The sequence below is a fragment of the Ambystoma mexicanum genome, chromosome 6q (genome assembly GCF_040938575.1).
Source record: "Ambystoma mexicanum isolate Mex_15411 chromosome 6q, UKY_AmexF1_1, whole genome shotgun sequence".
In the NCBI taxonomy this organism is placed as follows: domain Eukaryota; kingdom Metazoa; phylum Chordata; class Amphibia; order Caudata; family Ambystomatidae; genus Ambystoma; species Ambystoma mexicanum.
In genome coordinates this window covers 1615677352-1615689658 of record NC_090937.1, presented here as the reverse complement: position 1 = coordinate 1615689658, position 12307 = coordinate 1615677352, and the positions used below count along the sequence as shown (strand labels likewise).

General features: G+C 42.3%; 1 protein-coding gene across 1 annotated transcript in view; it reads left to right on the top strand.

Moving 5' to 3' along the window:
• The window catches only part of LOC138516910 (matrix metalloproteinase-21-like), a 270395-nt gene that overhangs the window by 135908 nt on the left and 122180 nt on the right, over positions 1-12307 (top strand). Inside the window, exon 5 of the mRNA XM_069632367.1 lies at positions 8625-8766. Coding sequence (XP_069488468.1) covers positions 8625-8766 — 142 coding nt within the window. The remainder of the gene's footprint in view (positions 1-8624; positions 8767-12307) is intronic.

Below are 12307 nucleotides of genomic sequence, written 5' to 3'. Positions count from 1 at the left end.
CTAAATGCAGAATATGGCCACCTTACGCACTTGGGATAAATGCAGAATATGGCTACTTTACACACTTAGGCTAAGTGCAGAATATGGCCATCTTACGCACTTGGGCTAAATGCAGAATATGGCTACTTTACACACTTGGGCTAAATGCAGAATATGGCCACCTTACACACTTGGGCTAAATGCAGAATATGGCTACTTTACACACTTGGGCTAAATGCAGAATATGGCCACCTTACACACTTAGGCTAAGTGCAGAATATGGCCATCTTACGCACTTGGGCTAAATGCAGAATATGGCCACCTTACACACTTAGGTTAAATGTAGAATATGGCCACCCTACACACTTGGGCTAAATGCAGAATATGGCTACTTTACACACTTGGGCTAAATGCAGAATATGGCTACTTTACGCACTTAGGCTAAGTGCAGAATATGGCCACCTTACGCACTTGGGCTAAATGCAGAATATGGCCACCTTACGCACTTGGGCTAAATGCAGAATATGGCTACTTTACGCACTTAGGCTAAGTGCAGAATATGGCCATCTTACGCACTTGGGCTAAATGCAGAATATGGCTACTTTACACACTTGGGCTAAATGCAGAATATGGCCACCTTACACACTTGGGCTAAATGCAGAATATGGCTACTTTACACACTTAGGCTAAATGCAGAATATGGCCACCTTACACACTTAGGCTAAATGCAGAATATGGCTACTTTACACACTTAGGCTAAATGCAGAATACTTCAACCTTACACACGTGGGTTAAATGTAGAATATGGCTACTTTACACACTTAGGTTAAATGCAGAATATGGCTACTTTACACACTTAGGCTAAATGCAGAATATGGCTACTTTACACACTTAGGCTAAATGCAGAATATTTCCAGTTTACACACTTAGACTAATTGCAGAATATGGCTACTTTACACATTTAGGCTAAATGCAGAATATGGCCACCTTACGCACTTGGGCTAAATGCAGAATATGGCCACCTTACACACTTGGGCTAAATGCAGAATATGGCCACGTTACACACTTAGGCTAAATGCAGAATATGGCCACCTTACACACTTGGGCTAAATGCAGAATATGGCCACCTTACACACTTAGGCTAAATGCAGAATATGGCCACCTTACACACTTAGGTTAAATGCAGAATATGGCTACTTTACACACTTAGGCTAAATGCAGAATACTTCAACCTTACACACGTGGGTTAAATGTAGAATATGGCTACTTTACACACTTAGGTTAAATGTAGAATATGGCTACTTTACACACTTAGGTTAAATGCAGAATATGGCTACTTTACACACTTAGGCTAAATGCAGAATATGGCTACTTTACACACTTAGGCTAAATGCAGAATATTTCCGGTTTACACACTTAGACTAATTGCAGAATATGGCCACGTTACACACTTAGGCTAAATGCAGAATATGGCCACCTTACACACTTGGGCTAAATGCAGAATATGGCCACCTTACACACTTAGGCTAAATGCAGAATATGGCCACCCTACACACTTAGGCTAAATGCAGAATATGGCCACCTTACACACTTGGGCTAAATGCAGAATATGGCCACCTTACACACTTGGGCTAAATGCAGAATATGGCCACCCTACACACTTAGGCTAAATGCAGAATATGGCCACCTTACACACTTAGGCTAAATGCAGAATATGGCCACCTTACGCACTTGGGCTAAATGCAGAATATGGCCACCTTACACACTTGGGCTAAATGCAGAATATGGCCACGTTACACACTTAGGCTAAATGCAGAATATGGCCACCTTACACACTTGGGCTAAATGCAGAATATGGCCACCTTACACACTTAGGCTAAATGCAGAATATGGCCACCTTACACACTTAGGTTAAATGCAGAATATGGCTACTTTACACACTTAGGCTAAATGCAGAATACTTCAACCTTACACACGTGGGTTAAATGTAGAATATGGCTACTTTACACACTTAGGTTAAATGTAGAATATGGCTACTTTACACACTTAGGTTAAATGCAGAATATGGCTACTTTACACACTTAGGCTAAATGCAGAATATGGCTACTTTACACACTTAGGCTAAATGCAGAATATTTCCGGTTTACACACTTAGACTAATTGCAGAATATGGCCACGTTACACACTTAGGCTAAATGCAGAATATGGCCACCTTACACACTTGGGCTAAATGCAGAATATGGCCACCTTACACACTTAGGCTAAATGCAGAATATGGCCACCCTACACACTTAGGCTAAATGCAGAATATGGCCACCTTACACACTTGGGCTAAATGCAGAATATGGCCACCCTACACACTTAGGCTAAATGCAGAATATGGCCACCTTACACACTTAGGCTAAATGCAGAATATGGCCACCTTACACACTTAGGCTAAATGCAGAATATGGCCACCTTACACACTTGGGCTAAATGCAGAATATGGCCACCTTACACACTTAGGCTAAATGCAGACTATGGCCACCTTACACACTGAGGCTAAATGCAGAATATGGCTACTTTACACACTTAGGCTAAATGCAGAATATGGCTACTTTACACACTTAGGCTAAATGCAGAATACTTCAACCTTACACACGTGGGTTAAATGTAGAATATGGCTACTTTACACACTTAGGTTAAATGCAGAATATGGCTACTTTACACACTTAGGCTAAATGCAGAATATTCCCAGTTTACACACTTAGACTAATTGCAGAATATGGCTACTTTACACACTTAGGCTAAATAGAGAATATGGCCACCTTACACACTTGGGCTAAATGCAGAATATGGCCACCTTACACACTTGGGCTAAATGCAGAATATGGCCACCTTACACACTTGGGCTAAATGCAGAATATGGCCACCTTACACACTTGGGCTAAATGCAGAATATGGCCACCTTACACACTTGGGCTAAATGCAGAATATGGCCATCCTACACACTTAGGCTAAATGCAGAATATGGCTACTTTACACACTTCGGGCTAAGTGCAGAATATGGCCACCTTACACACTTAGGCTAAATGCAGAATATGGCCACCTTACACACTTGGGCTAAATGCAGAATATGGCCACCCTACACACTTAGGCTAAATGCAGAATATGGCCACCTTACACACTTAGGCTAAATGCAGAATATGGCCACCTTACACACTTAGGCTAAATGCAGACTATGGCCACCTTACACACTTGGGCTAAATGCAGAATATGGCCACCTTACACACTTAGGCTAAATGCAGACTATGGCCACCTTACACACTGAGGCTAAATGCAGAATATGGCTACTTTACACATTTAGGCTAAATGCAGAATATGGCCACCTTACACACTTAGGCTAAATGCAGAATATGGCCACCTTACACACTTGGGCTAAATGCAGAATATGGCCACCTTACACACTTAGGCTAAATGCAGACTATGGCCACCTTACACACTGAGGCTAAATGCAGAATATGGCTACTTTACACACTTAGGCTAAATGCAGAATATGGCTACTTTACACACTTAGGCTAAATGCAGAATACTTCAACCTTACACACGTGGGTTAAATGTAGAATATGGCCACCTTACACACTTAGGCTAAATGCAGAATATGGCCACCTTACACACTTAGGCTAAATGCAGAATATGGCCACCTTACACACTTGGGCTAAATGCAGAATATGGCCACCTTACACACTTAGGCTAAATGCAGACTATGGCCACCTTACAGACTGAGGCTAAATGCAGAATATGGCTACTTTACACTCTTAGGCTAAATGTAGAATATGGCTACTTTACACACTTAGGTTAAATGCAGAATATGGCTACTTTACACACTTAGGCTAAATGCAGAATATTCCCAGTTTACACACTTAGACTAATTGCAGAATATGGCTACTTTACACATTTAGGCTAAATGCAGAATATGGCCACCTTACACACTTGGGCTAAATGCAGAATATGGCCACCTTACACACTTAGGCTAAATAGAGAATATGGCCACCTTACACACTTGGGCTAAATGCAGAATATGGCCACCTTACACACTTGGGCTAAATGCAGAATATGGCCACCTTACACACTTGGGCTAAATGCAGAATATGGCCACCTTACACACTTAGGCTAAATAGAGAATATGGCCACCTTACACACTTGGGCTAAATGCAGAATATGGCCATCCTACACACTTAGGCTAAATGCAGAATATGGCTACTTTACACACTTCGGGCTAAGTGCAGAATATGGCCACCTTACACACTTAGGCTAAATGCAGAATATGGCCACCTTACACACTTGGGCTAAATGCAGAATATGGCCACCTTACACACTTAGGCTAAATAGAGAATATGGCCACCTTACGCACTTGGGCTAAATGCAGAATATGGCCATCCTACACACTTAGGCTAAATGCAGAATATGGCTACTTTACACACTTCGGGCTAAGTGCAGAATATGGCCACCTTACACACTTAGGCTAAATGCAGAATATGGCCACCTTACACACTTAGGCTAAATGCAGAATATGGCCACCTTACACACTTGAGCTAAATGCAGAATATGGCCATCCTACACACTTAGGCTAAATGCAGAATATGGCTACTTTACACACTTAGGCTAAATGCAGAATATGGCCATCCTACACACTTAGGCTAAATGCAGAATATGGCTACTTTACACACTTAGGCTAAATGCAGAATACTTCAACCTTACACACGTGGGTTAAATGCAGAATATGGCTACTTTACACACTTAGGCTAAATGCAGAATATTTCCAGTTTACACACTTAGACTAATTGCAGAATATGGCTACTTTACACATTTAGGCTAAATGCAGAATATGGCTACTTTACACACTTAGGCTAAATGCAGAATACTTCAACCTTACACACGTGGGTTAAATGTAGAATATGGCTACTTTACACACTTAGGTTAAATGCAGAATATGGCTACTTTACACACTTAGGCTAAATGCAGAATATTTCCAGTTTACACACTTAGACTAATTGCAGAATATGGCCACCTTACACACTTGGGCTAAATGCAGAATATGGCCACCTTACACACTTAGGCTAAATGAAGAATATGGCCACCTTACACACTTAGGCTAAATGCAGAATATGGCCACCTTACACACTTGGGCTGAATGCAGAATATGGCCACCTTACACACTTAGGCTAAATGCAGAATATGGCCACCTTACACACTTGGGCTAAATGCAGAATATGGCCACCTTACACACTTAGGCTAAATGCAGAATATGGCTACTTTACACACTTAGGCTAAATGCAGAATATGGCTACTTTACACACTTAGGCTAAATGCAGAATACTTCAACCTTACACACGTGGGTTAAATGTAGAATATGGCTACTTTACACACTTAGGTTAAATGCAGAATATGGCTACTTTACACACTTAGGCTAAATGCAGAATATTTCCAGTTTACACACTTAGACTAATTGCAGAATATGGCTACTTTACACATTTAGGCTAAATGCAGAATATGGCTACTTTACACACTTAGGCTAAATGCAGAATACTTCAACCTTACACACGTGGGTTAAATGTAGAATATGGCTACTTTACACACTTAGGTTAAATGCAGAATATGGCTACTTTACACACTTAGGCTAAATGCAGAATATTTCCAGTTTACACACTTAGACTAATTGCAGAATATGGCTACTTTACACATTTAGGCTAAATGCAGAATATGGCTACTTTACACACTTAGGCTAAATGCAGAATACTTCAACCTTACACACGTGGGTTAAATGTAGAATATGGCTACTTTACACACTTAGGTTAAATGCAGAATATGGCTACTTTACACACTTAGGCTAAATGCAGAATATTTCCAGTTTACACACTTAGACTAATTGCAGAATATGGCCACCTTACACACTTGGGCTAAATGCAGAATATGGCCACCTTACACACTTAGGCTAAATGAAGAATATGGCCACCTTACACACTTAGGCTAAATGCAGAATATGGCCACCTTACACACTTGGGCTAAATGCAGAATATGGCCACCTTACACACTTAGGCTAAATGCAGAATATGGCCACCTTACACACTTGGGCTAAATGCAGAATATGGCCACCTTACACACTTAGGCTAAATGCAGAATATGGCTACTTTACACACTTAGGCTAAATGCAGAATATGGCTACTTTACACACTTAGGCTAAATGCAGAATACTTCAACCTTACACACGTGGGTTAAATGTAGAATATGGCTACTTTACACACTTAGGTTAAATGCAGAATATGGCTACTTTACACACTTAGGCTAAATGCAGAATATTTCCAGTTTACACACTTAGACTAATTGCAGAATATGGCTACTTTACACATTTAGGGTAAATGCAGAATATGGCCACCTTACACACTTGGGCTAAATGCAGAATATGGCCACCTTACACACTTAGGCTAAATGCAGAATATGGTCACCTTACACACTTAGGCTAAATGCAGAATATGGCCACCCTACACACTTAGGCTAAATGCAGAATATGGCCACCTTACACACTTGGGCTAAATGCAGAATATGGCCACCTTACACACTTGGGCTAAATGCAGAATATGGCCACCTTACACACTTAGGCTAAATGCAGAATATGGCCACCTTACACACTTGGGCTAAATGCAGAATATGGCCACCCTACACACTTAGGCTAAATGCAGAATATGGCCACCTTACACACTTAGGCTAAATGCAGAATATGGCCACCTTACACACTTAGGCTAAATGCAGACTATGGCCACCTTACACACTTGGGCTAAATGCAGAATATGGCCATCCTACACACTTAGGCTACATGCAGAATATGGCTACTTTACACACTTAGGCTAAGTGCAGAATATGGCCACCTTACGCACTTGGGCTAAATGCAGAATATGGCCATCTTACGCACTTGGGCTAAATGCAGAATATGGCTACTTTACACACTTGGGCTAAGTGCAGAATATGGCTACTTTACACACTTGGGCTAAATGCAGAATATGGCTACTTTACACACTTAGGCTAAATGCAGAATATGGCTACTTTACACACTTAGGCTAAATGCAGAATACTTCAACATTACACACGTGGGTTAAATGTAGAATATGGCTACTTTACACACTTAGGTTAAATGCAGAATATGGCTACTTTACACACTTAGGCTAAATGCAGAATATTTCCAGTTTACACACTTAGACTAATTGCAGAATATGGCTACTTTACACATTTAGGCTAAATGCAGAATATGGCCACCTTACACACTTGGGCTAAATGCAGAATATGGCCACCTTACACACTTAGGCTAAATGCAGAATATGGCCACCTTACACACTTAGGCTAAATGCAGAATATGGCCACCCTACACACTTAGGCTAAATGCAGAATATGGCCACCTTACACACTTGGGCTAAATGCAGAATATGGCCACCTTACACACTTAGGCTAAATGCAGAATATGGCCACCTTACACACTTGGGCTAAATGCAGAATATGGCCACCTTACACACTTAGGCTAAATGCAGAATATGGCCACCTTACACACTTAGGCTAAATGCAGAATATGGCCACCTTACACACTTAGGCTAAATGCAGACTATGGCCACCTTACACACTTGGGCTAAATGCAGAATATGGCCATCCTACACACTTAGGCTAAATGCAGAATATGGCTACTTTACACACTTGGGCTAAGTGCAGAATATGGCCACCTTACGCACTTGGGCTAAATGCAGAATATGGCCATCTTACGCACTTGGGCTAAATGCAGAATATGGCTACTTTACACACTTGGGCTAAGTGCAGAATATGGCTACTTTACACACTTGGGCTAAATGCAGAATATGGCCACCTTACGCACCTTACCTAACAATGTATAAGTACAATCCAATAAAAGGATTGGCAAGTGCGCAGCGCCATGCTGCCTTTCAAAGCCTGCCTGGTAAGTCAAGATGCCAATGGACCACACTTTGTGGTTATCATGAGGGGACTGTGGCATACTGTATAAGCCAGCTGGCAGGACGGAGAGAGGACAATATGATTGCAATGCCAAAGACAACGTGGTCTTGTGACTAGGTGGATGGCCTTCAACCTTGGAGTCCTTCTAATTTCTGCTTCTGCCCTTGATTACTACTGTATCTCCTTGTCCCTCAAGGTGCATTTGTGTAAAAGTAACACCACCTGTACACTATGTCACCTAGTTTTACAACAGTCACATTTCAGTAATTTCCTCATTACCGCAGCCTGGTCTCAGCCATTCGGCTCTGTGTCTTGCGGCACACGTTCAAGAATGTCCAGTGGCAATAAATGTTGTCTACACATCAATCCTGCATGAAATCATTGTAAATTGGTATGACTGTTTTGTGTGCGCGCCTTATTTCATTCTTTCATTAGTTTACGTGGGGTTAGCTGAGAGTGGATTTAAGGACCAGTAGACCTGTTTTGGGTGCAGAGTTATACAAATCAGAAATAAATAAATCTACACTTCTGTATGACTTGATCCTATATATATAGACTATATTCTGGCCCTCTCTTTGTAAATGGCACCATTGAGGGTTGACTGCCATAGGACCAATGTCACCCCCCTGACCGGTTGTTTTTGATGCTTGCAGGTCGCTGTACATGAAATTGGCCATGTCCTGGGTCTGAGCCACATGAACCAGATAGGCTCGGTCATGCAGCCCAACTACATCCCAGCGAACTCCAAGATGGAGCTGAGCTGGGTGGATAGGAATGCCATCCAGAAGATCTACGGTAAGAGAGCAACATTCTGTCGCCTGCAAACACATGCCTGAATAATGTGCCCACTGCCATTTCCACCAATAAGACTTTGACTCACTATGTGTCCTCAGTCTTTACTCAGACTGCTTGTTACTTGTGTGCCAGAGCAGCAAATGTTTTGATCTTCAGCTTCATCTTTGCAAGTGGGAATGCCATATCACTCTGTTTCTGCCCTCTAGCCAGCCTAGGTGCCAGGCTGAAACTGCAAGTGTGAGATTGCAGGTTGGCAGCTCCTGAACTGAGAATGTAACTCACTACACCAAAAAGGAGGCCCTCACAACTTTTCTAGCGCCCTTCAAGCCAAGTCCAAAAATCTTTAAGCCCTCGTCAGCTCTTTTTGGAATGTAACTCACATCATTAGCCATTTCCATCTTCCTGTACTCCCCCTCCTGCACTACTCTCATCTGTTTCAGTAACTCAGAACATGAGCTTTGAGCTTCGGTGAAAGGCTGCTTTGTGGAACTCACCTCCTTCCAGGCAATAGTGACCCGTGTTTATAAAGAAAATCGGTGTCAGTCTAAGGCAAATATCGATCACTTTACATTCTACTTTGAGTGGACACATTGCACCACACAGGGAATTGCCCCAACTTTAATTTGGTGTTTACTGTCAGTGGAGTTGCTACTGACAGGTGTGAACACTGTTGCAAAAGCTGAGAGAAAGGTCCATCTAGCAGGTCTGAATGCAGTAAACCTTTCACGCGTGGGATCCAGCGCAGCGACTACTGGAGGCCTTCGTGTAAGAATGCTCACTACTGTGGCCCGGGTTCACTTGGCTACAGTAGTGAACATCGTTCTGTGAAGGTCTTCAGTTGTCGCTGCAGTGAACTACCAAAGCGGTAATACGGTATCATGGGTGCAACACAGCCTTCCTATATGTTGGTGGTAGGAAAGATTACAATTGACAACGAAGCCCTGGACATGTGTAGCTGCCGTGAGGGGGTGGCCAGGAGTACAAGGTCAGTCTTGGTGGGGTTCAGCTTTGAGTATGCGCTTGTCATCCAAATGGGAATGGTTGCAAGGCATGAGTGAGCATAAAACCCTCCTTTGAGGATGTCTGGGAATGGACCCTGAGGGAGGGAGGTGTTGTATATCCTAAGAAGAGCAGTAAGGGGAGGGACTGGTATTATTTATACGGATGGTAGGCAGGAAGATGTCTTTTGTGTAAGAGGCCAGTGTTAAGGTTGCAAATGTGTACGAGCTGTCCACAGGTGATGGCGGGGAGAGGTTGGTCAGGGGTTGAACAGTCCGTGGGGAGCACAGAGAGGGACGCAAGAGGATTTGTAGCTCTTAATGGGGAGCCCCATGATATTGGTCTGATTCTGGGTCGCCCTGGGGCATAACATTGCCTGGGGTGCCAACGAAAAAGTGGGCCACCATTGCAAATAGCAATGACTTCCTTTGGTGACGGGTTCTTTGTTTGAGTAGTACCCAAGGGGGGGAGTGGGGGGGTATGAGATCAAATGTGATGCAAGTTGTTAATTTTAAGAATATTCATCCAGTAACACTGGCCAAAACTACTACTAGACGCAGTAGCTGATCAAACTGGGCAATTTGTGTAGCGTGCATAAGTGTAGTGAGTTTTAAGTACTTCATCTCAAAAGAGAAGTACGTAAAACTCACTACACTTTTGTTTTTGTTGATGTATGGGTGTTTATTTTCTTTATTTAATTTTATTATAGTGTCATAGTTTGTTAAACATGTTCACATATCAAAAAGCATAATTATATATTCATATAAAAACAGAATGATAGTCAAAACAGTCCTCAGATCTCAGAATGTTGTATTAAAGCGTCATAAATAGATTCGCCTAGCCGTGTGTGTACAATAATCAGAGCGTGCATCAGCGCAGTGGTGAGGCCTTCACTGATTCTGGCACGATGGTACTTCTGGGCCCTTTTTCAGTTGGAGGATATTCTGGAATCGATTCTACCAAGTGCATGAGCGTGGCACTACATGAGGGCTACATCGGTTTTATTTATTTTAATATTTACATGCATGTTGACACTTCTTATAGGAGTACATGTATTCCGTTCTAGTTATGGTGGACATCATGGAGTTAATATTCTTAATAGTATTATTATTATTATTATTAGGGAAGTTATTGAGTGTGGACATTGCTTCAAGAAGCAACAGAGTTTATTAAATGTGCAATATGGCGTGCTGTGCTTAGATATTTTTAGTGTGTAATCTTACTGTTCAGACCTGCACTTTTTCAGGAGTTACTGGATTGTGGGGTATAGTCACAGTGACTGTGCTTTTATGACGTTATTTACATATTTTCAGCGTATGGTACGATGCTGGTCATCTTAGCCAGTCATATCTGTTGAAACCACAGAAGGGAATTATAAAATGAATGCCGACACTAATGAAGCAGTGGCATCTTAAGCTATCTATTAGACTGGAAGAGGTTGCATGTTGCTGGATAACTAAATATAACCCTGCAAGAATGTATTCTCTGTAGGGAGACAAGGATGACTTCTGTGTCAATGAAATTCAATCCCCAGAATACCGAGTTTCTTTCAATTTCCTGAGGAGCAAATTAGGAACTTATTCAGGGATGGCTTTACACCTTGTCCTAAAAATCTTTTAACCCAAAATAGTCTACGCTGGCCAAGTGATTGGGATCTAGCTAAGATTTGCCTCTTAATTAAAGACCCATGTGGAGGAAAAGGCATAGACTGCCTTTAATCAGCATTTGTTGACAATAAACGGATTCCTTCAATCTGATAAATTTCAACCAGGTGTGAAGGTGATGGATGGATGGATGGATGGATGGATGGATGGATGGATGGATGGATGGATGGATGGATGGATGGATGGATGGATGGATGGATGGATGGATGGATGGATGGATGGATGGATGGATGGATGGATGGATGGATGGATGGATGGATGGATGGATGGATGGATGGATGGATGGATGGATGGATGGATGGATGGATGGATGGATGGATGGATGGATGGATGGATGGATGGATGGGTGTGTGTGTATGTATGTATGTATGTATATATCGATGGATGGATGGATGGATGGATGGATGGATGGATGGATGGATGGATGGATGTATGTGTGTATGTATGTATGTATATATCGATGGATGGATGGATGGATGGATGGATGGATGGATGGATGGAAGGTGGATGGATGGATGGGCGGATGTGTGGATTTATGGATGGATGGATGGATATATGAATGAGTAGATGCTTGGATAGATGGATATGGATGGATGGATGGATGGATGGATGGATGGATGGATGGATGGATGGATGGATGGGCGGTCGGATGGGTGGATGGGCGGATGGGTGGATGGGCAGATGGATGGATGGATGAATGAATGGATGGATGGGCGGATGTGCGAATGGATGGATGGGATGTGTGGATTTATGTATGGATGGATATATGAATGAGTGGATGGTTGGATGATGGATATATGAATGGATGAATGGATGGATGGATGGACTGGGTGGGCGAGTGGGTGTATGGCTGGATGGATGGCTACATTGTTAATGGA